This window comes from Arvicanthis niloticus, chromosome 4 (assembly GCF_011762505.2).
Source record: "Arvicanthis niloticus isolate mArvNil1 chromosome 4, mArvNil1.pat.X, whole genome shotgun sequence".
Lineage (NCBI taxonomy): Eukaryota > Metazoa > Chordata > Mammalia > Rodentia > Muridae > Arvicanthis > Arvicanthis niloticus.
In genome coordinates, this window is record NC_047661.1 from 110,196,529 (window position 1) to 110,223,107 (window position 26,579).

The 26,579-nt window shown below is 40.2% G+C and overlaps 1 protein-coding gene across 2 annotated transcripts in view; it reads left to right on the plus strand.

Moving 5' to 3' along the window:
• Ppa2 (inorganic pyrophosphatase 2) overlaps positions 1-25,405 on the plus strand; it is a 69,717-nt gene extending 44,312 nt beyond the window's left edge. The window contains exons 8-12 of one of the 2 annotated variants that reach the window (XM_034499383.2): positions 13,621-13,748; positions 16,321-16,406; positions 20,796-20,865; positions 23,952-23,991; positions 25,224-25,405. In XM_034499383.2, the coding sequence (XP_034355274.1) occupies positions 13,621-13,748; positions 16,321-16,406; positions 20,796-20,865; positions 23,952-23,991; positions 25,224-25,249 (350 nt within the window). In that variant the 3' untranslated portion in view covers positions 25,250-25,405. Of the gene's footprint in view, positions 1-13,620; positions 13,749-16,320; positions 16,407-20,795; positions 20,866-23,951; positions 23,992-25,220 lie in introns of both variants that reach the window. The other variant, XM_034499382.2, reaches the window with a different exon arrangement.
• The last annotated feature ends 1,174 nt before the right edge of the window (positions 25,406-26,579 follow it).

Below are 26,579 nucleotides of genomic sequence, written 5' to 3' on the forward strand. Positions count from 1 at the left end.
CAACTCTTCATATCACTGCTGCTCACTCTCAAATGCAGGGCTTCTTTTTCTTTATTATTGTACATAATATATATATATATATATATTCACATTATATATATTATATATATGTGTAATATATATACATATATTACACATACATATACATATATGTATATACATATATATGTGTATATATATGTATATACACACACACACATATATATATATATATATATATATATATATATATATATACATATATTACACATACATAAATATATAAGTACAGCCTTTGGGTCTGCTTAGCATTGCTTATGTGATTCCAGGGCTGACCAGTAAGTAGCACTTTTTATTGATGTAATTCAGTTACCAGTCTATGCCCTTTGCTGTGTGCTGGACAGGCACACAGGATTTCCTGCCAGAGAGTGATGAAGAGCCATTTGTCTTAGCCCTGGCTCTCACAGTAGAGCCAAGTACTGTCCTATAAAATGACTTCACTTTGGCCAAGAAGCAGCCTGAAAGCTATTGCTCCATACCACACAGAACAATTTAAAGTAGGTCACATCCTGACCACAGTATATTTACCTATACATATCTTTTACTATATTAATGTAGACATACCTGTAGGTTTTTCAAGGGTATTCTGGAGTTATTTTGCTTGTAATGAAATTGCTTCTTTTATTGTTTCCCATTGAAAATATGTGCAGACTTTGGTAAGGTATAGTGTCCAACTTTGACACAACTGAGCTGAAACAAGCCATTGCATGAGAAAACATGTTTCACTTGCAAAATCTCCTGTTCCTGGCTGGATTTCTGTAATCTTAACATTAGTAGCTGGGAGTAGTAGTTTGCATCTATAAACCCACCACTGGCCTGGCTGACACAGGAGGATCACTGTGAGTAAGTAGTTCAGGACAACATGGACTACACAGTGGGAGCTTGTCTCAAAACATTTTTAAAAATCAACATTACTGCCAAGTTTCTCATTCTATAACTGTATTGGATACTGAAATTTTTTAAAAGCTAAATAAAGTTTGAAATGAAATACCCAGTTAGAAAATTGCCCCCCCCCTTGGCTCATTAACACTTGTGAAGCACTGAGATCATTTAATCAACTGTAATTAGTTTCTAGTCCTTAATGTTTCATAATGGTACCCTAATGGTCTGAAAGAGTTAGTAAGACTCCCGGGTACCTAATCGTACAGGAGATGGCTGGGCCATTAGAGATAGTCTTGCCGGGTTAAAAAACAACCAAGCTCTAGCTTTTTAGGGAGATTGGAGTACGTGGGCTTCTGCCACTCTTCTTTGGTTTGATTACCTGCCTGGGGACCTTAGTGCGGTGGGTAAGAGAGATCTGCAAACTCGGCAGCTGTTTCTTCCCGTTTTGTCTTTAGCTAAATGAAAACTGCTGTCTTACATCCTGTAAAAACCTTTGCCTCTCAGGTTATTTTATACTTTCAAATGAAAGCTTATGAACCAAAGCTTAAAATCATGAAAATGACGTTGATTTTAGCACATCTGGGATGAGTGCATTACATGAACTGAGTTATGAGGAACTTATTTTACACAGAGAGGTTGGAACCTTTTCAAAGGCCAGCATCAAATTGTCCTAAAGTTAGTTACCAGAGTTTTTAAGTGTTTCAAATGTGTAGAATTTGAAGGTTCAATTATGAAAATTTAAACATCAAATATTTTTTTATTGTCTTCCAGGACAGGAATGAACATGAAGAAAGTGTGTCAGTTTGGCTATAATTTCACTTCATATGTGTAAACATGTCTAGTGTCCCTACCATTTAAAAAAATAATCAAATTATCATGTGCTTGATTTTCTTCTTCCCAGAGTATAATTTAATATTGTCATTAGAAAACAAAGTAAAGGGGGAGGGGTGATGAAGGTGGAGAGGGAGAGATGGAGGTGGGGGGGGAGGGATGGAGGTGGGGGGGAGGGATGGAGGTGGGGGGGGAGGGATGGAGGTGGGGGGGAGGGATGGAGGTGGGGGGAACAGGATTTAATGGCAGTCCTAAGGCAGAATGTCTCTGCTGACTGCTGTAGCCAGACGCAGACTGTTAGAGGACAGTAGTGTTCTCTCTTGGGCTCAGAAGGACAGACAGCTCATGACTCTTGCATTCCTAGAGCTCTACTGTGTACAGCACATTGCCTTGTGTCTAGGAACGATGCCAGGTGCTTCTAGAGTTATTTGTTTTTTCATTATACAACTTCAATCAAGATGCGCTCTCCCCCTCTCCTTTGTTTAAGATGCTAAGGGAAGGAGATAGTGAAGTAACAAAATAAAACCTCAGCCCTTTAATCCAGTCTGGTTTCAGACCAGGATCTCACTCTTTGCTCTTCTAAAGCATCGAGTTAGTCAAGTGTTTCTGTAACTTTTCGGGGAGTGGAGACCATTTTCCCAGAGGCAGTAATGAGCTGTGATAATTAGACGTCTGCCAGAGAGAGGGTAGTTCTTTTGATGTCTGTCCTTTGATTTCATTAATGGTTTAGATAGAGGCTTGGGTGTGTGGGGAGAGGGTGTGGTGAATATCACTAGGAACTAATTACTGGGAGTCTCTTGCTTCCTTTTTGAACCTGACCCCCGTAGGTTTTAGGGCTGTAGTCATATTCCTATGATGCAGCAACATGGGGAGGTAAAAGTTCTAAAATGTTCCCATTCGCTTGGCAAAGTCATGTACTCGCCCCAAGCCCTACATTCTACAGTTGAGTTGTGGGTTGCCCTCTTATCCTTGGCCCCAGACAGAGGATTCTATGTTCCTTTCTTAGCAACACCTTTCACCTGCCTTCCTCTTCTTGTGTTAAGTGTGAATAATCCAGAAAAATCCAGATAAGGTTTTCCCTTCTATGCTCTGTGTAAGTACGGGTGATTCCTAGTTGGTGAGAATGAGCGCTAAGATTCAGAGCCACATTCTCTGATGCCTCTGTGCACTGTCCGGCAAAGCGTACGTGGTCTAAATATCTTAATTTTTAGTTGATACATCAGGGGATGTGTATGTGTTTCAAAAATGGACATTTTGAGTGAAATCTGAAAAGATCTTCAAAATAGATGTATTTTAATTTATTTCAACAGGAGAAAAACATTCAGCTACTACTTGGAATTTGACATTTTAAATGACTATAGTTTATTAGTGTCATGTGAATATCCTCTAATTTTATATTTGTGCCTTTTTAATCATAGCTACATGTCTTTGCTAAGTTGCCAATATATAATCCATTACCAGTTTTTCTCACTTTAATCTGGGAGGTATCTCGGATCTTTTCTTGCTTTTGTATTCCCTTAAACGGCCATATCCTTCTTTTCAGTTGAAGTGATATTAACATTACTCTGGTCTCAGCATCCTGAAACTAAAATTTATCTTCTTCGTTGTTTACCAAACATTTTAGAGAAATATTACTTTAAAGGAGGGTAGAAAACCTCCCCACACTCATTCTTTACAAAGACATCTGGATTCTCTCCCTTGATAAAAGTCATTTTATACTTTCTACTGTTTCCTGACATTTATTCTGTAAACCGTGCTCCTCATCACCTGGCATCCCCCACTTCCTATGAATGCCAGGCTCTTCTGTACATTGGTGGCTTTGCAGATACATCTCTATCACTCAAATGTTCCTTAACTTTTAAGAGCCAGTCTAAATGTCATCTCTTCTCCAAGTGACTTTGCTTCTATAAGACAAACATAATCCTTCCCCAAAAAACACCATTCTGTTTCATTCAGTTAAACATTTGATATCACATATTTGTAATTTGTTTCTGTGTCTGCCCACCTATCTAAATTGTGAACCCCTGAAGAGTATGCCTTTCGTTTACTTTGTCTGCTAATTTGAGACGGGTCTCATGTACCTGCAGCTAACCTCAGGCTTGTGATGTCGCTGCAGATGACCTTGAACTTCTGATCCTCTGGTTTCCACCTCTCAAATGCTGGGATCATGAGTGTGCACTACCACAGCCAGTTCATGGCCCAGTAAAACTCAGGCCTTGTACCTGCTAAGTGAACAAATGGACACCTCTGAGCTACACCCCTAGCACTCCAAATACGTACATGCAGTCACTTTAATGCACTTTAAATACAGAGTTTAAGGAGTTCTGACAACTGCATGTGTTTGTCCCGATGCCAAATGCTTCTGCCATCCACAAACTCCCTCTTGCCTGTGTATAGCTAGTGAGTCCCATCTTCCTACCCTAAGCTTGGAGTAAACATTGTTCTCCTTTCTGACTAATACCCTTCTCTGGAATTTGCATCAGAGTGGTCCAGCGTCAGAGAGCTAGCGGGTGTCTTGTGTGAAACATGGCCTTTAGAATATGACTTTTTGCTCTTGTACATGTTCTGGACAGAGTAGTGTGTTCCCTTTCATCATTGGATGGAGCTCTGTGGTGTGGCCCAGTACACTCTACTTTGATTGGTGAGTGAACATTTGGATTCCCAATTTGGAGCTGATATGAATGTTGAAGTTTTGGTGGGAATATGTTTTCATTTCCTATAAGGAAATACTCAGGAACAGGATCATTAAATCAGATGTAATTATAAGCTTAGCATTATAGGCTGCTGTTGAGCTGTACCGGGGCCTGTCAACCAGCATATGGAAGAGAAAGTTAAAACAATACCTGCTAAAAATTCAGAGACTCCACACACATGCACATGTGTAAGCATTGTTTTGTATTCACACAGTTTTCATTTCTATATCCATAGGCACTCATTCCCTTCCTGAAGATTTCCCAGGTCCAAGTCACCATCCTGACATCATTTTCCTTCCGTGTGAATGTGCCAGCGCTTTTTATAGCCCAGGGCCGTGGTGCCACCATCTTCATCTTCATGTATCTGAAATTGCACTTTCTTTTATTTTGGAACTATAGTTTTACTGGACATAGTATTTTGAGTTAAAAGTTTTTATTTCATGATTTGTGTTTTAAATGTGTTGGTTTACAGGACCATGGTGACCCACCCCTTTAATCTAGCACTTGGGTGGCAGAGGCAGGCAGATCTCTGTGAGTTTGAGGCCAACCTGGTCTATAGAGCTAATTCCAGGATAGCCAATGCTACAGAGGAAACCTTGTCTTGGAAAAAATAATAATGCATTTTTTTTCTCAGACAAATTTAAAGATGTTCTTCTTGCTTCTGGATTCCAGCGTGTCTTGCTTGTGCTCTGCTACAGTGTCCCTTTGTCCCTGTTTGTCTTTCATGTGCTGTACTGAGCTTGCTGGGTCTTGTTGCATTTGAGGGATTATATGCTGCTGATTTGGTTGGTTGGTTTTGGTTTTGTCGTTTTGTTTCTGTTTTCCGCTCATTCTCTTAACTCCTTCTGAGCCTTGTGACCCCAGATTTTACATTGCTTTTACCATTTCCTAGATGACTAAATCCCTTTTCATTACATAAACTTTTTTTGTCCCTGCTATTTCTTAGGCGAGGTCATTTCTACTGCTGTGTGCTATAGGCCCCCAGCTTTTATTTATTATTTATATTGTATATTATATGTGTTATATATTATTTATTATTTCGCCATGTCTAAGTTGGTCATTGAGAGCTGAGTTTTTATTTCGGATATTCTCTTCCTTATTTTTATTGTTTTATAGTTAGTTCCTGCATCTCGGCTTTGACTTCTTTCCATTTACATTTTGTGAGCATAGTTTCTGAAGGTCCTTGAACATATTAATAGTAGCTACTTAATATTTCAAAGCAATATGTAACTAAGGTATATGGGTGGGTGGGGCTCTGGACAGGACTCCGTGCTCCACTGTAGCTGGATTTACTATGGTGGGTGATTACGTGGGTCATCTTAGGATTGATTTCTGTCAGCTGCTTTTTTTTTTTTTCAAGATATAGACCTGGGAAATATTTGTCCCAAGGCTTCACACAGCTATAGATGCAGGGCCGCAAGCCTATTGTTCTGTTTCTGGAAGACTGGGTCTTAGATGGCTTCATTTCTAGACGGCTTCATTTCTTTGTTGCTGTTCCCTTCCTGGTTTGGTTTTGTCTCTCTCTCCTTATACATTATGTACTTTACTGTGAGTAGTTCACCTGAGGAGGAGTGCTCAGATCTTCATTCAGAATCTTCTTTTCTTTAACAGTCTCTGCTTTCCCCAAAGTAAAATTCTCAGTTCAGAAATATTCATAATTGCCGGCAAGTAGGTTCAAATACCAGAGCAGAGTGAAAGTCTTATCTACTTTACTTATGTGTGTGCATGTATATGTATGTATGTATGTATGTATGTATGTATGTATATATACATATCTCCTTTGTTCTAAGTGTGTTTTTAAAATGGTTGTTTTATTCAGACACATGGGAGAGAAACAATTGTAAGAACTAAACTGGGGCCAGTGAGGTAGCCCAGGGCTAAAGGTGCTTTTAGCCTTGTGGCCCACATGGAAAGAGAAACTCCCATTGGTTGTCCTCTGCCTGCTCTACAAGCACCACCATTGTGCAGGTGCGGGCGGCCAGCTAAAATGGCGCCTAAGCTTATGAATGGCGCCTGCCTTCCTCACACTCCGCCGCCGGCTTACACTGCAAAGACTTGCTGCCACGTAGTGTCAGGCCATTTGACGTGTGCCAATGGTGTGTGCCCACGTGGCAGGCTCTGAGTGACCAGGCATGGAGATAGCTAAGGGGCTCCCTTGGTAGTAAAGTGCCTGCCCAGCATGTGTACAGGAGATCCTGCACTATCCAACACTATCTTTTGAGTTTAAAATTTGATTTTGTGTCTGTTCTTCAGTGTCAACAACAAAAATGTGTGTTTAATAGAAAAACATTTTAGGGTTTCATTGCTGTGAAGAGACACCATGACCAAGGTAGCTCTTATAAAGGACAATATTTAATTGGGACTGGCTCACAGTTCAGTACATTATCATCATGGCGGGAAACATGGCAGTATTCAGGCAGACATGGTGCTGGAGGAGCCATGCATTCTACATCTTGACCTGAAGGCAACCAGGAGACTGGTTTCTGCAGGCAGCCAGGAGGAGGCTCTTCTACACTGGGCAGAGCTCAAGCATAGAGACCTCAAAGCTCACCCTCAGAATGACACAGTTCCTCTAACAAAGCCACACCTCTAATAATGCCACATCTCCTAATAGTGTCACTCACCATGGGCCAAGCATATTCAAATCACCCCATTCCATGCCCTGGCTGCCATAGACTTGTTCAAACGCATGAGTCTGTCGAGACCATACCTAGCCATAGCATACTGCAAAATACATTTAGTCCAACTTCAAAAGTCTCCATAGTCTATAACAGTTTCAACAATGTTAAAGGGTCAACGTTCAAACTCTCTTCTAAAATTCATGCAATCTCTTAACTGAAATCCCCTATAAAATCAAAGTCAAAAAGCAGATCACATACTTCTAACATATCATGGCACGGGATATACATTGCAGTTCCAAAACATCATCGGCATGTTGGCACATACTTAATCTCAACACTCAGGTGCCACAATGTTTAAGAGCTTGAGAGTAGCTTGCTCTACATTGTGAGTTTCAGAACAGCTAGGGCTACATCGAAATACCTGATCTCAAAAAAGGGAAGGGGGAAGGGGGAAACTTTGTAACTCTTTTTGCTTTCCTCTGTTTTAGATCATTACTTAATATTATAGACTTTTTTCTTCTCCATCCTTTGATATTTTGACTCTCTATTTTATTTTCCCTTCCTAGGGAGAGCCTTCCCTCCCACCTAGTCCCTTACTTGCTACATAACTAACTTCTGTGGTTCTGTGGATTGTAGTCTGGTTAATGAAGTCTTAACAATTAACATCCACATATAAGTGAATACATACCATATATGGTTTTTGGGTCTTGATTACCTCACTCAGGATGATTTTTCCCCCTAGTCCATCCATTTACCTGCAAATTTCATGATTTTTTTAACAGCTGAGCAATATTCCATTGTGTAAATATACCACATTTTCTTAATCCATTCATCTATTGACTATATAGATATAGATATATATAGTCTATTTTCAGTTTCAAGCTATTATGAATATAGCAGCAATGAATACTGAGCAGGTGTCTCTGTGGTAGGAAGGAGAGTCCTTTGGGTGTATGCCCAAGAGTAGTATAACTGGATCTTGAAGATCAAGTCCCAGCATCCTGAGGAACCACCACACCATAGTTGCTGTTCAAATCTGCAGTGAGGGAGTGTTTTTCCCTTACCCCATGTCCTTGTTCTATTTTCTTGGCCATTCTGACTGGTGTAAGATGGTGTAATTTTGATTTATATTTCCCTACTGACTAAGGGTGTTGAACCTTTCATTAAGTTTTTCTCAGCCATTTTCATCTTTTATAGCTCCGTCTAGGTCTGTGCGCCATTTCTTAATTTGGGTTATTTGATTTTTTTTATGTCTGGTTTGTTTTTTCAGTTTTTTAAAAATTTATTTTAGATATTATCCCTCTATCAACTGTAAAAGCCCATTCTTTATGCTACCACTTTCTCCAGATGATAATGTCCTTTGCTGTCGAGAAGCTTTTCAGTTTCCTGAGGTCCCATTTATTAATTGTTGCTCTTAGAGCCTGCTTTATCCGTGTTCTGCTCAGAAAGACTTTTCCTGTGCCAATGAGTTCAAAGCTATTCCCAATTTTTTCTTCTATCATAGCTGAGGTATCTGTCTTTAAGTTGAAATCCTTGATCCATTTGGAGTTGAGTTTTGTGCAGGATGGTAAGTGTGGATCTCTGTGCATTCTTTTACATGCAGCTGTCCAGTTTGACCAGCACCATTTGTTGAAGATTCTGTCTTTTTTCCTAGTGTGTATTTCTGGCCTTTTTTTTTTTTTTTTTTAAATCAAAAATCAGGTGTTCATAGGGATGTGGATTTACATCTGGGCCTTCAGTTTGACTCCAGTGACCAACTCATCTGTTTTTATGCTAGTACCATGTGTGATAGTTTTGATTACTATGGCTCTGTAGTAAAATTTGAGATCATGGATAGTGATATTTCCAATGTTTTGTTTTTAGTTTATTATTTATGATGTAGCTATCCCTGTTTTTTGTGATACCATATGAAACTTGTCCTTTCAAGTTATGTGAAGAATTATGTTGGAATTTTGATAGGGATTGCATTGAACCTGTAGATTGCTTTTGGTAGGATAGCTGTTTTGACTATACTAATCCTACCTATCCATGAGCATGGAAGATCTTTTCATCTTCTGATATGTTCTTCAGTTTCTTTCATCAATAAGCATAAATATTTCTTTCTTCCTCCCCTCCTTCTCTTTCTCTCTCCCCTCTCCTGTCTCCCTTCTCTCCTCTTTCTCTTTCCCTTCTCATCCCACCCCTACATCTTTTGTTTGTTTGTTTGTTTTTGAAACTGCGTCACTCTACATAGTCCCAGCTGTGTAGGAACCTATTATGTAGACCAGGCCAGCCTCAAGTTTACAGAGATTCACCTACCTCTGCCTCTGCTTCTAGTGCTGGGATTAAAGTCCTGCACTTGTACCACCATGCCCAGCTGTATATGATTCTTACTGGGACTCTTGCTTCGGTTTTTACTCTGTGCAGGGTGGTTGTTTTTCCACCTGGCAATCGAGGGTTCTTCCTCCTACATGTGTGCTCTGCCCTGAACCGTTTGAACATGAAAGCCAAAGTCCTCAGTGTGACCCTAAGAGTTGTGTGTGACAGGTGTGTGGCTTGCTCTCTCCCCTCTCAAGCCCCATCGTTCACTAAGTTCTAGCCCAGGACTTTGCTCTTCCCTGTCCTCAGATCTTAAAACACACTTGGACTGCAAGGTATTTCTCCTTTCTGTCTCTACTCTGAAAAACATAAATAGCAGAACTCTGAATCGTTGTTTCTGCAGTTCATACACGCCTCCTCTGAAGGGGCTGGAGAGGTGGCTCAGTGTTTACAAACACCGGCTGTTCTTCAAGGGGACCATGGTTTGAGTCCCAGCCCCCACATGGCAGCTCACAACCATCTGTAACCCCAGTCAGGGATCCTCTGCTTGCCTCCATAGGTACCAGGCATGTATGTGGCGCACATGTAGGTAAAGTCATACATGTAAAATAAAGGGACAAAAATAACATTTTAAGAAAAGAGTTCACTGAAGTGCATGCACTTGATTTTGCTTTTCCCATACCACTAGCTCAGCAGTCTGCATGCAGTGGAGCTGTTTAGTTTTTCTGTTTTATCACCACCCCTAAATTGATGACAGATGTTTTTAGCTACCAGTTTTACTGGAATTTTTTTCAGAACATTCAAACTTAATTTCACAGAAGCCAACACTTTTGTATTAATACACTCACCTGCTTACATAAATGTTTAGTTAAATCCCTAACTCCAGCCACGGATAACCACTGCAGAATGCCTTAGGAAGGAAGACACCTGATACTTGGCAAAGGTAAAACCCAACTGCTGGTGTGGAGCCATGTGTGCTTCCTTCTAGAAGGTTCCACCAGACTCAGCACACACCACAGTCGGGATATTTTACACAGTGCAGAGTCTTTGTTAATTAGTTCAGTAGAGTGATAAGTGGTTCAATTAAAAGAGCTTAACTGATCCAGAAGAGAAACTGAGATGTATTTAGCTTGGTTTTATAAATAAGCACTTCCAGGTTCTCCACGCTTGTTGTCAGAGTGGTCCATCTTTTCAGTAAATGGCATCATTGTCCACATGATAAACTTTCATGTAAAATCCCAAGAGAAGGGTTAAATGGTAGCTAGAAAATTGCTACTTTTCTTTAAAATAGCATAAATTATTAAAAAAAAAAAACCGCATCCGACAGAGCAGGCCTGCAGAGGGACAGTGGCAGCGGTTAGACATTATGGATGGGCACAATGCCACCAAGCTAAGCTCCTAAAACCAGTCCAGGGAACAGTATTACGCTGTGCGTATTTTACCATGGTGAGGAAAATGTATGAACACAGCTGCGTTTATCTCCGACACCTTCGGCTGGACAGTGTAGCTATGCAACCAGAGGATAAACCAGGTTAAGACCTGAACGTCTCCAGCTTCTGATCAGTGTTCACTCCCGTCACACAGCGTAGCTCTCTTCGCTATAGTTTAACCTAAATGTGTTCTGTGCCTCTGCTTATCAACTTTAAGTACAGTGTTTCATGCCTTTAGAAAAGGCACTCATTCACTGAGCTGGAGTTCTGGTTTACATTTACTACTGAGGTTCTTAAAATGTTAAAATGGCGTGCTTCAGATTTGTTTGGGCTTTGTGTTGTTTATGAAAATTCAGCGTCTTCCCCAGGGATGGAATTAATCGGGGATTGTCAAGTGTAGCTTCTACTGGAGATTTGTACTTGGTTTTGGCATTATTAAATGTTTGACATTTCTAATCGATGGTGTCGTAAAGGTCCCCTCCATAAGTTCTCAGCAAAGAGATTCCTTGACTGAAAAGGGTATTGGATAATTAGCTGCTTCTTTCCTTGAAATTGATGTGTTAGGTAAAGATAATCAAATGTTTTATACAGTGGAATAAAAACCAGTGATTAGGCGAGGTGCAGGGATAAAGTCATCCATCAGATTGAAGTATAAGAAATTATTTTGGAAATTAAAGTACATTTTTTAGTTCAACATTTGTATACTAAGATATTTTCCCAATCAAATAATATATCATTAAGTTGGAAAAACCTGGACTTAATCAGTTTACAAGCATGCTTTGTGAGAATATGGGGATATAAGAAAATGATAATGGAAAATCCACCTTAGAAAGAACCTCTCAGATAAGCAGAAAAATATGAAGATAAACAGAATTTGGGAAGAAAACAACAGTGTATTAGGTGAAGAGTTTGGGAGCCTGTAACCCAGGGCAGAGTGCGCCTTACTGAAAGGGTAGGCCATGTGGGAGCCCCAGTCTTAGAGCCTCTGCCCTCAGTGACCATGGCTCCATCAGTGTTATGTTAACTGTAACCTGCACTCCCTAAGCAAGTTTCTCTTTGCCCACTCAACTCCCCTTGGTTAATTGGAGCATTGATACTTTTTGTTTCAAAATGTTTTGGATAGATGTGTAGCCCTTAGTATCATTTCAGACTTTACGTAAGAGTGCTGGCAGAAAACTGAAGCTATCTCTTGCCCTGGGATCTCCCTACCAGGTCCATCTCGCTCACAAGAAGCTCCCAGCTCTGGAGGTGTTCAACCTCCCCTGAATACCAAGCAAGAGGCAAGTGTGAGCAAGCAAGGGAGTAATGCTTGTGTGTCTGAGCAGAGCCCACAAAGTGCTGGCCTTTCCCTGTCACCTGACAGGGCGGGGCTTTGACAAGACTTGACACCAAGTTTCTGGATTCTCCCTCCCTGTGTGTCACCCCGTTTTTTAGTTATAGCTATCTGATTTTTCAGATTTACCCTGTCTGTTATTTGATGCAATATATTGTACATCTCAGGATGATTCTAAACTTCTCCTTTAATTACAGTATATTGGCAAGTATTTATTATACTTTTAAATTGAATATTAGAAAGGCTGCTTCCCTGCGGACCTCATTGAACAAGTGTGTAATCAATTGCAATCAGTGATTTTACTTCCAATTATATTCCAGTGTGTGTCATTAAAGGTAAACCCTGGAAACCATGGCTGAGTTAGGATAATTATTTTGTACCATTCAGGTCCTGCCTTGTTTAAGTCCCCCAACTCACAACTGCCTTCCTTATTTGGCTTCGTTTTCTTTATGGAGCTTTTGCCCCTGAACACGTTTGTTTCTTTGCTGTCTGCTTCTTCCTGCAGTGTCAGCCATGACAGCTCTGGCCTTCGTCCTCCCTTACGTATGTCAGCTCTCACAGCCTTGAACGGCGTGACACATAGTGAGAGTTCTTTAAATACCAAATAAAAGTCACATAACCTTTCTCATCCATTGTCAGTGTGCTCTCTTCTGGGTACCCCTCTCATTTGTGTTCTTAATGTTTAGGCTAGTATTTCCAAAAAACATGAATCCTGAAACTGTGATTTTACTAGTTTAACCCCTCCCCTTACCTGTCAGATGAGACAAATCCTTGTCATGGTATGTGCTCCCCACTGGCCCTTCCTTCTTTGGGGTGTCTCCTCCCTCTCCACCCCGTCTTAACACTGTCCTGGCCTGTGATTTATTGCTCGGGGCTTACTCCCTTGTTTCCTACATGCTGTTCCTTCTGCCTTCTCTCTCCTACCTGACTTCTCATGGGACTCTTCCAGTTCCTTCTTTCCCTCCCTTACCTGAGATTACCATCCTGTGTCTGTCTGTGACAACCTCCTGTACTTTATGACCACTTGGAATCTGTCTGCCTCCACCCTTATGGAGTCCTGTGAACTTGCAGACAGAGAGAAACCTGTATCCGAGCTCGGTGTGGTGTGCTCACCTTTTATCCCAGTACTAGGAAGGCAGGGGGGTGGGGGTGGATCTCTGAGTTCAAGGTCCAGCCTGGTCTACAAATCGAGTTCCAGGACTGCTAGGGCTACCTAGAGAATCATTGTCTTGAAAAAAATAAAAACCAAACCAAACAAAGAAACCCAAATAGTGAAAGGGCTCAGTAAGCATCTGTAGAATGCAGGAACAGTATTTTACAGAGGGAAATCGATGTCTGCATGTGATATGAGACACGCCCAACATTGCCAGCGCAATTGGTTACAGTGTAAACTGGACCAGGCCCCACATTTCCGGCCCTCCTCAGGCCAGAGCTAACTGGAGTGCTGAGTGTCAATGATTTTTAACAAAATGCTTTTGTTTCTTCCCTCTCAGATATTGATGATGTTAAGAAGTTCAAACCAGGTTACCTGGAGGCCACTCTCAATTGGTTTAGACTCTATAAGGTACCAGATGGAAAACCAGAAAACAAGTTTGCTTTTAATGGAGAATTCAAAAACAAGGTAAAGATGAGGACCCGTGTTTGAGTGCACACCTCGTGATGTCTGATAGCGCATGCCTCATTTAGCTGAGCTGATGTGAATGTGCACATCACATATGGAAGAAGACATAGCACGATTTACTGATGTCTATATTTAAGGGCATTAGGATTTTTTTTTTTTTTTTTTAGGAATATTTAAGTGAATCAACAAGACTAATCTACTTAAAACTCATTCCAGAAAGTGAAGGAATGTTGGAGTTAGTTTAAACTTTGCAAATTGTGTATGAGGAAAGGTGCTTTGTTTCCTGGTCTGAGGAGGCAATTTTCCCTTAATGTAAATCCCTCCGGAGTTCCCTCCTGTCTAAATCTTACCATGACTGCATGAAGCTGCTTAACAATTAAGAGAACACTTGAGCTATCTTACTGGTAAAGGGTTTTTCCATTAGAATGCCACAAAGCTTCCATGAGAATATTTCTAATCTAATATGACAGAAATGGAGAATATCAGCCAAGGAGCTGAAGTCTAAAATATGGAATATTTTTTAAAGCTGTAACCACTGAATAAATTGCATGCTCTTAACCAACTTCTAAGTGGGCACAGAAAATGTGTCCTATAAGTGAAACAATGCATTTAATGAAAGCTTAAAACTGACAGCAAGTATTTTTTCTGCAAGATTGATTGCTGGACTCAGAGTTTTCTTAAAAGGCTCATTAAAACGATCCTTAATGTCATAAGGGTTTTGTTCAGTTTTAAAATATAAAAAGTATTTTAGACTTGTGTTAAAAATGCAGTGCTGGAAGTTTCTGAAATAAATTTTTATCTTCTCTCTCTCTCTCTCTCTCTCTCTCTCTCTATATATATATATATATATATATATATATATATATATATATACATATATACATATATATGTGTGTGTGTTACATTTCTTCATTTGAAACTACACAAGTCTCTCTCTCTCTCTCTCTCTCTCTCTCTCTCTCTCATACACACACACACACACACACACACACACACACACACACACGAGTTCTTTATAGTCTCAAAGGTAGCTTGGCAAGTTGTGAATTTACAGAGTCAAGTGTCTTCTGTGTTCTGGCAGCTTTTAATAGACATTGATTCTTTTCTGTATGATGACCAGATGATTCTTGTAAGAGCAATCACTTTATGTATTGCTTCCTATGATTGCTATTAAAATACAGAGCCTAACTCAAAAACATTTAATTGTGCCTCTTTTGCATGGTTTAAAAATGGCTTCCATTTTGTAATTCTAGAGTTTGCCAGCCCATTTCATTAAGCAGATACTAGGATTTATTACAAACAGAATTATCTGAATAATTTTGTCTAAGAATCCTTCCCTATATTATTCACATAATAATTTCCATTTCTTATCCCCTATCTAGAATAGCACCCCAATGCCACCTCATTAAGAATAATACCATTCTCTTTTTTTCAGATGTAGACTTGAGAGAATTTTATTTTGAGGGTTAAATTTCTCATTACAATTCAATCTCAGAGCCCAAGATTATTTCTTCAGTGTGATAATTATTAGTTGTAATTGAGAAGCATAAAGCTAGTATGAGTTAGTTAATAAACAAAGCTTCTCCTGAAAGAAAAGAAACAACATTTAGTAGGGAAAATAAGCAAAATAATCTTCTTGTGCCTGGAGAGATCGCTCGTTGACTCAGAGGTCTCACTGCTTTGGTGGAGGACTCAGGTTTGGCTTCCAGCATCCATATAATTGGTCACATCTCCCTGTAACTCATCTTCAAGGGCATCTGATACTCTCTTCTGACCTCCAGGGCACCTGCACACAGGTGATGCCCATAAACAATCTCAGATGTGCATGCTCGAGCGTGCACTCGCATGCACGCACACACAAACACAAACATATAAACTAATTTTGAAAAAATAAGTAAAAATAATTTTCTCCTTTGAGTAAAGATTTATTATATAGTGTACTAGATATATACCTAGCCAAATGCTTGTTCGTTACTGATTATGAAATTCTAGATATTTTATGAATTACTACTAAAAAAAAGTTGGGGCAGTGCTTTTAGACAGTGAATTGTCCAAAATTATGGTTAGACTGTGTGCAGTCACGCAGTGCTGAGCTAAGCGTGTGTGTTCTCCCTCCCAGGTCGTGGACCAGGCTAAGCTCAGCACTGCTTCATTTTATTTATGCATTATTAGCTCTGTGGTTTAGATCCAAGACGGGCAAACTGTCAGATTGTACATGATTTAGGCTTTACGCAGTGTGGTTCTTTAACATCTCAGCACTGCCATTGCACCACTGAAGCATCCACGGACCAAAGACAGGTGGCAGCCCATGTCTGACCCACAGGCTTTCGTTTGCCTGCCCCTTATATAGATTGCACCCCACCCCACCCTCATTCTGTGCTATTCCTCTGAAAAGGAAATTGAGGCTTGGTGAAGGTAAGTAAGCACTGCTGTCTCAGCTGGTAACTAGGGAAGTTTTCTACTCGTTCACCCAATTCCAGAGCTCACGTGCTTCACAGTTCTAGGTGGATAGAACACTGCTTGGGTTGGAACTAGGTCCCAACTAGCTCTGTCTGTTTTTGGTTGAAACTAGGCTTTCGCCCTTGAAGTTATTAACTCTGCACATGAACGCTGGAAAGAGATGGTTATGAAGAAGTGTGACAAGGGAGCCATCAGTTGGTAAGAACGTGTCTCTTCTGCGCTCACCATGTTAATTCATTGTCAGCTACTGCTACGCTCAAGTTTCCCAAGTGCTCAAGTCCATTTCTTTTTCACTTAAAAATTCCAGAACATCCCTTTAGTGGTGTTGCTGAGTGGTAGCTTTCACTGACAGCTAGGAGTCCAGCATGGTTCATTTCTGTCAAGTGAGTTCTGTCTCATTAAGATATACTGACATTGGTCTATCAGTAAACAAATGTTTAATTCAATGTCTTGTGATAGGTGCAAAGATGGAGTAAGAAGGTAGTTTCCATCAAAGAAACGTATTTTTCAATTATCCCAAAGTATTTATGTCTTGAAGTTGTTTTGTTTAGTGTTGTTTTTCACTTCCCGAAGGAAGGTACATTTGATTCACAGAGCATTCTCTTGTAGCGCCGATGCGGTGGCAGCAGAGAGCAGTGCTGCTTTGTAAGCCTGGCTATCAGACTTTAATCCCTTGGACCTCTGTCCAGAGGGAGAGGACCAGCTGTGCATGTCCTGTGGCATGCGTGCACCTCTGCACCTGAAATCCATGCACAGGAATAAATGTACATGTGGCTGTACGTGCGCGTGCACACACACACACACACACACAGTTCCTTATATGCCAGTCAATAGAACCAGTTCTGTCCAGTTCTGTATATATTTGCCCCAGTAGCATTTTCTTTTACAAACTCTTAAGGGTCATGATCCAGACACAGCGGCAGCCCCGCATCCTGGAGTCCTCTCCCTGGTTTCTCTCGGTTGTATCACTGTAAAGTGAAAGGCTTTGACGGCGTGAACCCTGGACTGGACACTGACTCTGATGTTCACAACAGTGAGCCTTTGTCAGACTTGAGACTCACTTGAAGACAAGAATTTTCCATTGATTAAAATTCTATATTCTTGCCCCTATAAGTTTTCTTTTGTATCTGTTATTTTCAGGTAATCATTTCTTTCTTATTTAATCTGTAATTTTGTGCCATTATCTATTTTTTAACATGTCTTTTAAATCTCTAAATATAATTTGTGTTTAGTGTGTACAGTCTTTTTGATATTGGTGATTTCTAACTGCAATGCTGTGTCTCATTAGCTCAGTCATTGACATTTCACATGTACTGTACAACACTTATAAACGATTTATTCAGTTAGTTTTGCAATGCAAGGACTTTTATAAACTTAGAACAAAAATGTTCAGTACCTTAAAATTAAAAAAAAAAAAAGAACACCCACACTCTTTTGTGCTATTTTCAATTACTTTTTTTTTCAGTAGGTACCAACACCCTAGTCATTTAGTGATTATCAGCTTCTCCCACAGGCGGTTATCAGGTTGAGAGCTGAAAGACCTGAGGATTGCAAGTTATGTAGAAAACTCATTGGCTTTATGTTTAATTTCCAGCATCCAGAAAAGTCTGAGACAGAGTATAAATTTCGAACTTGCAAAGGAATATAAATCAATGTTGGATAAACTTTTCCTTTTTGTTTTGAGACAGAGTCTCACCACATCAGCCATATTGGCCCTGAGCATCTTTCTCAGTGCTGTGCAGGTCCTGAGCTTGCCCTAGTGGATGAGATTCCAGGCCTACACCACCAAACCCAGCCAAACAAGCGTAGAACAGTTCTGTAATGCACTGTAATGCACGTTATACCTTCAGGCAGTCCAAGTACAAAGCACTTCAGAAAATCCTGGTAGAGGAACAAATATGCATACACATATGCATATGCATGCTCTTCTACTTTAGCCCAGCAGTTCTCAACCAGGGGGTTAACCAACCCCTTCACAGGGATTGCCTAAGACCACACAGAAACACAGACATTTGCATTGTGATCCATGACAGTAGCAAAATTGCAGTTATAAAGTAGTAACAAAACAATCTTATGCTTGGGGGTCAGCACAACATGAGGAGCTGTACTATAGGTCACAGCATGAGGAAGGCCGAAAACCACTGGTCTAGATGATATACTTTATTGATGAAAATGCTTACTGACTTTTTGACTAATAATAACCCAGAGTGAAAAGGCAACAGAGCCAGTTGGCGTATTCTGGTCACCTGTCAAAATATTTAATTGAAATTTAAAAAAAAAAAAAAAATCAGTATTTTAAAATGTTCTAATGCTGGCTTCACTGTTGTTCTTCTCTGATGTTGCCATTTGTGCCTGTCTTTGTTGTAGGAGTGGAGGGTTACATTAGAAATAGGGTTATCAGATCAACAGATTAAACCTGTATACAGTTCATGTTGAATTTTAGAACAATTGGTTTTTAAAGTATTTTTGGGAAATAAAAAGTCTCATGTGAATGTAACTGTAGTCAGACATTGTGTGTTCTGTCTGGTAGTCCTAAATATGGACACTCCGCCTGTGTTCTCAGCTCCCTCTGCCCAGTAGTTAGTTACAAGGTAGAAGGGACTTCTCCCTCCCTGTGCTCTCTCTAGAGGACGAGCACTTAAGACCTTACAGTATCTAGTTGTTTTGCTTACTGCCTTTATTTTAATGTTTTATTATTGTATTATTTTTTATGTGTATGGGTGTTTGGACTGCATGTCTCTGCACCATATGTATGCATTGCCCACAGAGTCCAGAAGAGGGTGACGAATCCCCTGGAACTGGAGTTACAGATAGTGTGAGCCTCAACAGAGGTGCTATGAATCAAACCCTGGTCCTCTGGAAGAGCAGCCAGAGCTGTTAGCTGCTGAGCCGTCTCTTTAGCCCTCTTGTTATTTTTTTTTTTTTTTTTTTTTAGATTTATTTATTGTATGTATGTGAGTATGTTGTCACTGTCTTCAGACACACCAGAAGAGGGCATCAGATCCCATTACCCATGGTTGTGAGCCACAGGTAGTTGCTGGGAATTGAACTCAGGACCTCTGGAAGAGCAAGCAGTTCAATACTCTTAATGACTGAGCCATCTCTCCAGCCCCCTCTTGTTATTTTTACTCTCATTAGCGACACAGCTGGCTTCAGACTTTACTGGTCTCAGTTTTCAAGCTATCCAGACATGAGCTGTGGAGACAAGAAAATGTAAAGAAATTATAACTTAAAATACAACTGGCACTTCTTTTCAAGCCTTTTCACAGAGAGCCAGGTGCCATGTGCACACCCAGAGTCCTGGAGCAGGAGAGACTGAGGAAGGGGGGTTGAAAGTTCTGTTCCACCATGGGGCTCATAGCAAGGTCTACCTCAAAAAAACTAAAATAAACAAATTAAAAAAAAAAAAAAAAAAAAAAAAAAAGGTCTGGACCAGCGAGGTGAAGGTACTTGCCACCAAGCCTGATGACCTGAGTTCAATTCCTCAGACCCATCTGGATGAAGGAGAGAAGCAGCTCCTGGAGGCTGTCCTCTGGTTTTCACATGTATGCAGTGACAGAGTGTACACACACACATCAATAAATACCTACATAAATAATGTTATTTAAAAATCTACAGACAATTTATAAATTAAATATTGTTTGTGGCAAAAATGAAGCTACGTTCTAGGCTGCATTATGATGTAAGATGAGAGCCTACTGTAACCGTCTTGTCAGTTACGGACACATGGGGTCTGGACAACAGACACACACAATGGACAGGTCTCCCACAGGCTCCCAACATGTTTCACAAAGCAATAATGACGATGAGTTTGCTCACATGTAGCTGTTAGGTCCTTCTGAGAGAAAATGAATGTTTGTGTCCTCCACATTCATCTCTTAGGAGACAATCGTTGCTTGTCACTTTTTTCTTTGATTAAAAAAAGGAACTTGGTCATAGCCCCCTTCTCTGATAGTGTTATCTGCACCCATTTCAAGCCACCAGCTATTCTTTGAAACTTTTAGAAATTGGCCTTACTGTATGTAAGAGTGATAGTGGCCTCTGCTGTCATCTGGAGACCAGGGCCTGGGCAGTGGTAGCGTGTTCCCAGGTCTTCCAAACTAGGAAGGACACGAGTTTCCAAGCCCTTACTGATTAGAAAGCAAGCCAAGGCTGGTCCTCTGCCTTCCTGGGCTGCCCAGCTTAGGAAAGTTTTCATGTCCTACTTTCTGCTTTTCCTTATTCTTCTGAATCTCTTTGAGACAGAAATTCAGTATCTTTCCAGTACCAGTGCTTGTTTCAGACAGGAGAATGTCCCCACACCATCTCACTCTGTATGTTGGGTTTGTGTCTTAATCAGGGTTAAATGTAGTCGGGATGTTTCTGTATGCACCAGGGAACTGGTTTGCTGTGACGTCATTGCAAACCTGCTGTGGTTGCGGAGAGTGCAGTGTCATGCATCATTCCCCATGTGCGCGCGCACACCACTTTCCTCGCAGTGGTCTGCCCTCGCTCCAGTCTCTCTTCATTGGCTGACGTCATCAGCCCTGCAGTGTTTGAGGTCCGTCATTTTCAGCTGTGTTCACTAACATCCTTTCTCTTCTGCAGTGTAAACGTGCACATTTGTGATAGTCCTTTCCACTGCACTACAGAAGAAGCAAGATCATTAGTTGAATCGGTAAGGAGCCAGTATCCAAGATGTCTTTTAATCATGTACATACCATAAGATCGCTTACTGAGGTTCTGAAAGATGTAGCCACAAAACATGTCAAGACCTTTGGTAGGCATAAAATGAAATCATGCTATTGAAGTTAGCTTTTTTTTTTCCCCCCGAGGGGCTGCTGGGTCATTTGAGTCAGAGGCTGTTAAAACCTTCTAGTTCACTTCTTAAATTCTGGGTTCAAATTGTTCTCATGTTCCCAGTCCACGGCTGTCTGCATTTCCTCTCTGTGCTCTGCCGTCCCAGTCAGTTGTCCCTCGAGTTGTCTGCATCGAGCAGGTGCATTTTGCCCGAAGAGACTGAAGTACCTAAAGCCCTCCTTGTCACTTGCACACAGATCACCTAAGTCACGAGCTTTGCTTCGTTGGAGGCTTGAGGCCCTTCACCTTAGTGATAATGCTGTGTGATGACAACTGTTTCTACCAGTTTATTAATTCTTCATTAGAGAACACTAAATAAGAACATTCATATTTAGATGATTAAGTATATAGAGTGTATTTAACAGAGATTTAACAGTCTTAAAAATCCCCCTTATAAATTAAGGGCTTTTAACTAATTATAAGGTAGAAACTAGTAAATTTAGGCCTTTATGAACAACTAAAATGTTCCTAAATGTTATTTGTTAATTATGGCTGCTTCTAATTTGTATTCTCCCACCACTAATTCATCAACTATTCAATTATAGCCTGCTCTGTGGTAATGAATCAGTGCTAGAGTGCACACTAAAAAAAAAAAAAAACAAAAAAAACAAAAATTTGTATCCTTTTGAAAGTTATATTTTAGTGGGGAAGATGAAGTGAAAAAAGGAAATGCAAAATAGATAAGTTTTCAATGGGCAATAATTACCATGATGAAAAATAAGCAGGAAGAAGGGATACAATGGCAAGAAGAGGATGGGAATTGTAGTCATTGAGCAGCGGTCTGGGACAGCTTCACAGGAAAGGGGCACGTACATGAGCCTGGTGTTGTGGACAGTGATGGAGTGAGCAGCTGAGCATAACAGGAGAGCCTTCTGAGTCCAAGGCCACAAGCAGTAGGATGCCTGTGTCTTAGCCTGTGGGAGACTGAGGATTGCTGTGAGCTTAGGACTGACTCAAGCAACATACTGAGTTCCAAAGCAGCCTAAGCGAGGGAGTGAGGGACCGAGGCTGAGGCTCACAAAGCTAATGACAAGATGCTGCGGAGTTTCATAGTTATCAGATTACCCAGAGCTTAAAAGTCTGATGACTCTGGATAGTAAAAGCAAGGCCCTGTACTTAGTGGTTAGCTTGGCAGTTTAGATAGTTATAATCACTTCAAAGAATGCTAAGTCATTCTTACTGACACTGAAGATGCTTCCGACTCGCTATTCTGAAGTTGTCTTTCTAGGTATAGAAATACTAACATATGTGCTTATAAGGCCAGACCAAAAAGTTTGAAACTAGCTGTCGTTGATAAGATAGGGAAATAAACGTATACGCTGTTGTTCTTGTCAGGGTTCAGAGTCAGAACAGAAGGAAGATGGGGAGTCGGGTGGGGAAGGAAGACCTAGAACAGTTCAGGGAAAACATTATCAGAATATATGGTATGAAAAATATTTTTTTTCAATTAAAAACATCAGGAAATAGTTGTCAACACTGAAGAGTTAAATATCTGATGCTTTTCACTAAACCATGGTCGTTACTTTCAAATTTAAATATCATTCACTTCTCTAATGTGAAGAAGGTGTTTTTTTTTCTTGGTTTTGGGTTTTTGTTTGTTTGTTTGGTTGGTTGGTTGGTTGTTTTTTTGTTTTTTTTTTTTTTTTTTTCAAGACAGGGTTTCTCTGTATAGCTCTGGCTGTCCTGGAACTCACTCTGTAGACCAGACTGGCCTCGAACTCAGAAATCTTCCTACCTCTGCCTCCCAAGTGCTGGGATTAAAGGCATGTGTCACCACTGCCCGGCAGAGATGTTTCTTAACTGTGACAAAACTGTGATTGTCATTATCTGGCTTCCCATAACATTTGTTTTCTTTTAAATAGGGGTTTATGTGTTTTAAATATATGGTTAAATCAGGAAATCTGTCCTAACAATGGAGAAATAACATTCTTGAGATTTATTTATTTATGTGTTTTGTTTTGTTTTGATATGGGTTATTTCTGTGTAGACCAGCTGTCCTGAAACTCACTCTGTAGACCAGGCTGACCTCAAACTCAAGAGATCCGCCTGCTTCTGCCTCCCAAATGCTTGAGATTATTTTTCAAGTAATGCTGTGATACATGTTTTAAGAGACAACATGCTTGCTCCTTTTTTTTTTTTGCAGTTCTTTTTAAGCTAACAAGAAATTGCTTGATTGTTTTATATTTTTGTACCATCCATCTCTGAAATGGTAGGCAGAGCCAATTAGAAACAGATGTTAATTTTAGACAGGAAACTTAGCCAGTGAATTTTCCAAAGATTTTTGTGACGTTTAATATACTAAAAAGATACAACAATGTCGAAAGATGAGGAATTTACAGTCTGCATATTTTTAAACTTGTTTTAATCTGCTGCTGCGCTCAAACCAGCCTAGCTAAGCATGTTTTTGTGTGTGTGAAAGAGAGGAAGATGTATTGAATAATAATGATAAGCCTCTGTCTTTCTCCTCCTCTTTCATATATTGCAAGGGAAATTAACCAAACCATTGATGATCTGGGGAAAATGCATTAGGGATCAAGAACCTTGCTTTGGAAGTGCCACTGTGAGTGAGCATGACAGGACAGGCTGCTTAAATGATGTCCCAGGGTGCTGTTGTCTGAGTGTGGCTTGAAAGAAAATGTCTTCACACACTCAGCTACAGGGTAGAGGACTCCGTGGGCTGCCTGGGTTACTGATGGAAAGTATTCCTGAGGATGTGATCTCTAATTTGACTTTATCTGGGGGCTTATTTCTTAGAAAGAATGAGCATCCTAGTAAAGCAGAGGGAATCTTTACTTTTTTGAAGTTAGACTCAATTTTATTCTATAATCTCATAAAAATATTTTTGTGTTCACTTCTCATATATAAACATTAAATATATGAATTCTCTTCTATTCTCACCTTTAGGTCCCAACACCTTCGATGAGTAAAGAAAGCAATGTAGAAGGTACAGTATGACTCTTATAAACCGTACTTGTCGGTTTGAGAGAGAGACTGAGAATGAGTGTGTGCTTTTGGGAGTCAATTTGTCCTTCCACCATAGACTCTGGGGGTAGACTCCAGGTCATCAGGCATGGCAGCAGGCACCCTCACCCTGACCGTCTCAGTGGCCTTGGTACGGTTCTTGAGAGCAAAATGTATAAATTTGTTTATAGTAGTAGAAACCAATAAATAAATAAAGCTAGTTTAAAATTATGTAAATTAAGAAAAATATATTTTAGATGGCCATTAAATTTCTCAGATAAAATATCATTTGTTCTAGCTTCAACAAATGAGGAGCACAATTGCTATTTTGAGGCCAGCTGGTTTGATGACATGGTGACTAAGCACCTGCCATCTGGCTTGCCCGGACTTCCTTGTGGCTGCTATAGTGTGCTGCAGTATGGCACATTCTCATGACTGATGGCTCTGTGTGAATGAGAGATTTCAGCCAGCTCTGGTAAATTTAAGATGACTCAAGAAACTTGAATCTAAAAGATTTATTTTATCATCTCTAGGCAGTTTAATGTGACTTTGGTTACCTTTATTTGAAGCTGGTTTGAGAAGCAAGTAAAAGTATTCTTTAGTAACATTTTCAAAATGTAAGCATATACACATACCATGTGTCTTTCAAAATATGACAATGCTTTTGGCCTTTTAATATAAAGTGTTAGGATATTCAACTTAGTGAATTTGGAGCAAAAAAAGGAGAACAATTGACTATGTCCATCTGTAAGATAATTAGGGGTGAGGGTGTTCCTAGACACGGTTCCATGGGGAAGCAGGTGTGGTCCTCATCTGCTGGCCAGTCAGGCTTTCTTTGCAGTACATCTTCTTTGGGGTATTTAATGAACAATTTTACAGTAAAAAGGGTTTTCTAAACCTTTCCTGCTGTTGCTAGAGGGCTAACTTTTGTACTCTTCACTAAAGACTAAAATGCCCTCAAAAGGGGCCAGAAAATACCATGAGAAGATTCTAGAATTTCTAGTGTAGTTTTATCTCAAGCTGAGTCAACTGAAAACATAGGAGAACTGGAGGCAGTAGCCAATCTTAGTAAAGAGATGACATGCTAAGATTATAGAGACTTTACAAAGATTTTTCTGGATACTTTCTACAGATCTAAACTAAACATGTCTTGTTCTTGCTCCCTCCCCTCCTCTTCATTCCTTCCACCCCACCTCCTCACACTTTAAACAGAAGAAGTGTGGCACTTCCTCCGCAGCTGATGGGGACACTGGCACTTCTGCTCCGAGACTTCGATCTCTGAGGACCCTGGGGGCTCCTTTTCCTTTAGTTGTGAAGCAAGTGGATGATCATCTGAGGACTTCCTGTCAGACATCACTGTTAAAAACTTTTTAAATAAACTTGTAAATAAATACTAACATTTTGAACTTATCTTTCATATATTTATTAATAAAAGAAAGAAAAGGTTTCACTTAATTTCATAGCAGAATCTCAAGGCATTATTTAGCTAATGATTTCATTTACTTTTGTGTCTAATTGGTTAAATGTACAATCAGGAATTTAGCAATAAAATTTTTAACAATTACTATTACTTTCATAACTTCTAGGCACTTTTCAAGTCCATCATTGGCTAAAGGCTTATTTAACCAAACTGTCCCCTCTTAGCTCTGTCTGCATAAGTAACTTACATGCCTTAAGGCTCTTTCCTCTGATTGCTTGTTTTAGAGGCCCTTACACCTTCCAGCTTTTTACTCTATCCCTTGACTTTAGTTCTCATCTCCATGGAGATTTCAGATCCTCAGTGGAAGAACACTGCTCAGATATCTCCTTAAATGCCTGGGCCTCACTTTATCCCTAAGTATCCTCTGTGCTCCTTTACACACACATGCTGCCCCATCTCACTGAGCACACTCCACCCTCACAGGTCTCTTCTGCCGGCCTCTGTCTTGTCTCATGGCTTTAGCACAGCTTCCTGCTCAAGTCTCCTAACTGTTGATCACTCTGTTCCTGGCTATGTTCCAAACTCATCCTCTATATTTCCAGAGTTATTTTCTTAGTTTTTCTCAAAATAGATTCAATAGCTCCTATATTCCTGAGAATAAAACCTAAATCCTCATTTTCTCCAGACATTCATCTGTCTTGAGGTGCTGCTGCCCACACCACTGTAGACATGTACTTTCACACTCTCATGACTGTTACTTGCCTGGCAGTCCTGACTGTAGCTTTTTCTCCTTTGCCTTTCTATTGGTCTCATGATTGTTTCTGTGGTTGGCAAAATATTGTTAATACTTTTTTTCCACTTATTGAGCACTTTTGGTGTCTTGGAAGTGTTTTAAAAATCAACATGCTGCATATACCCTATAAAGTAGGTTCTACTCACTTGGTATTTGAAATCCCGAGATATTCTGTAGCTTGTTGAACATCACACAATTCATAAATTTCAGAGCCTGTGGGTCCCTTGTTCTGGAGGGTGTCCTATGATGATCTTTCAGCTGGGGACAGGGTGAGAGCAGGGAAGGTTTGCTACTGTCTCTGTGCTGCCTTCAGCCTGCGTCTCCACTGTCTGTAGGTCTCTGGCCAGGCCTGATGTGA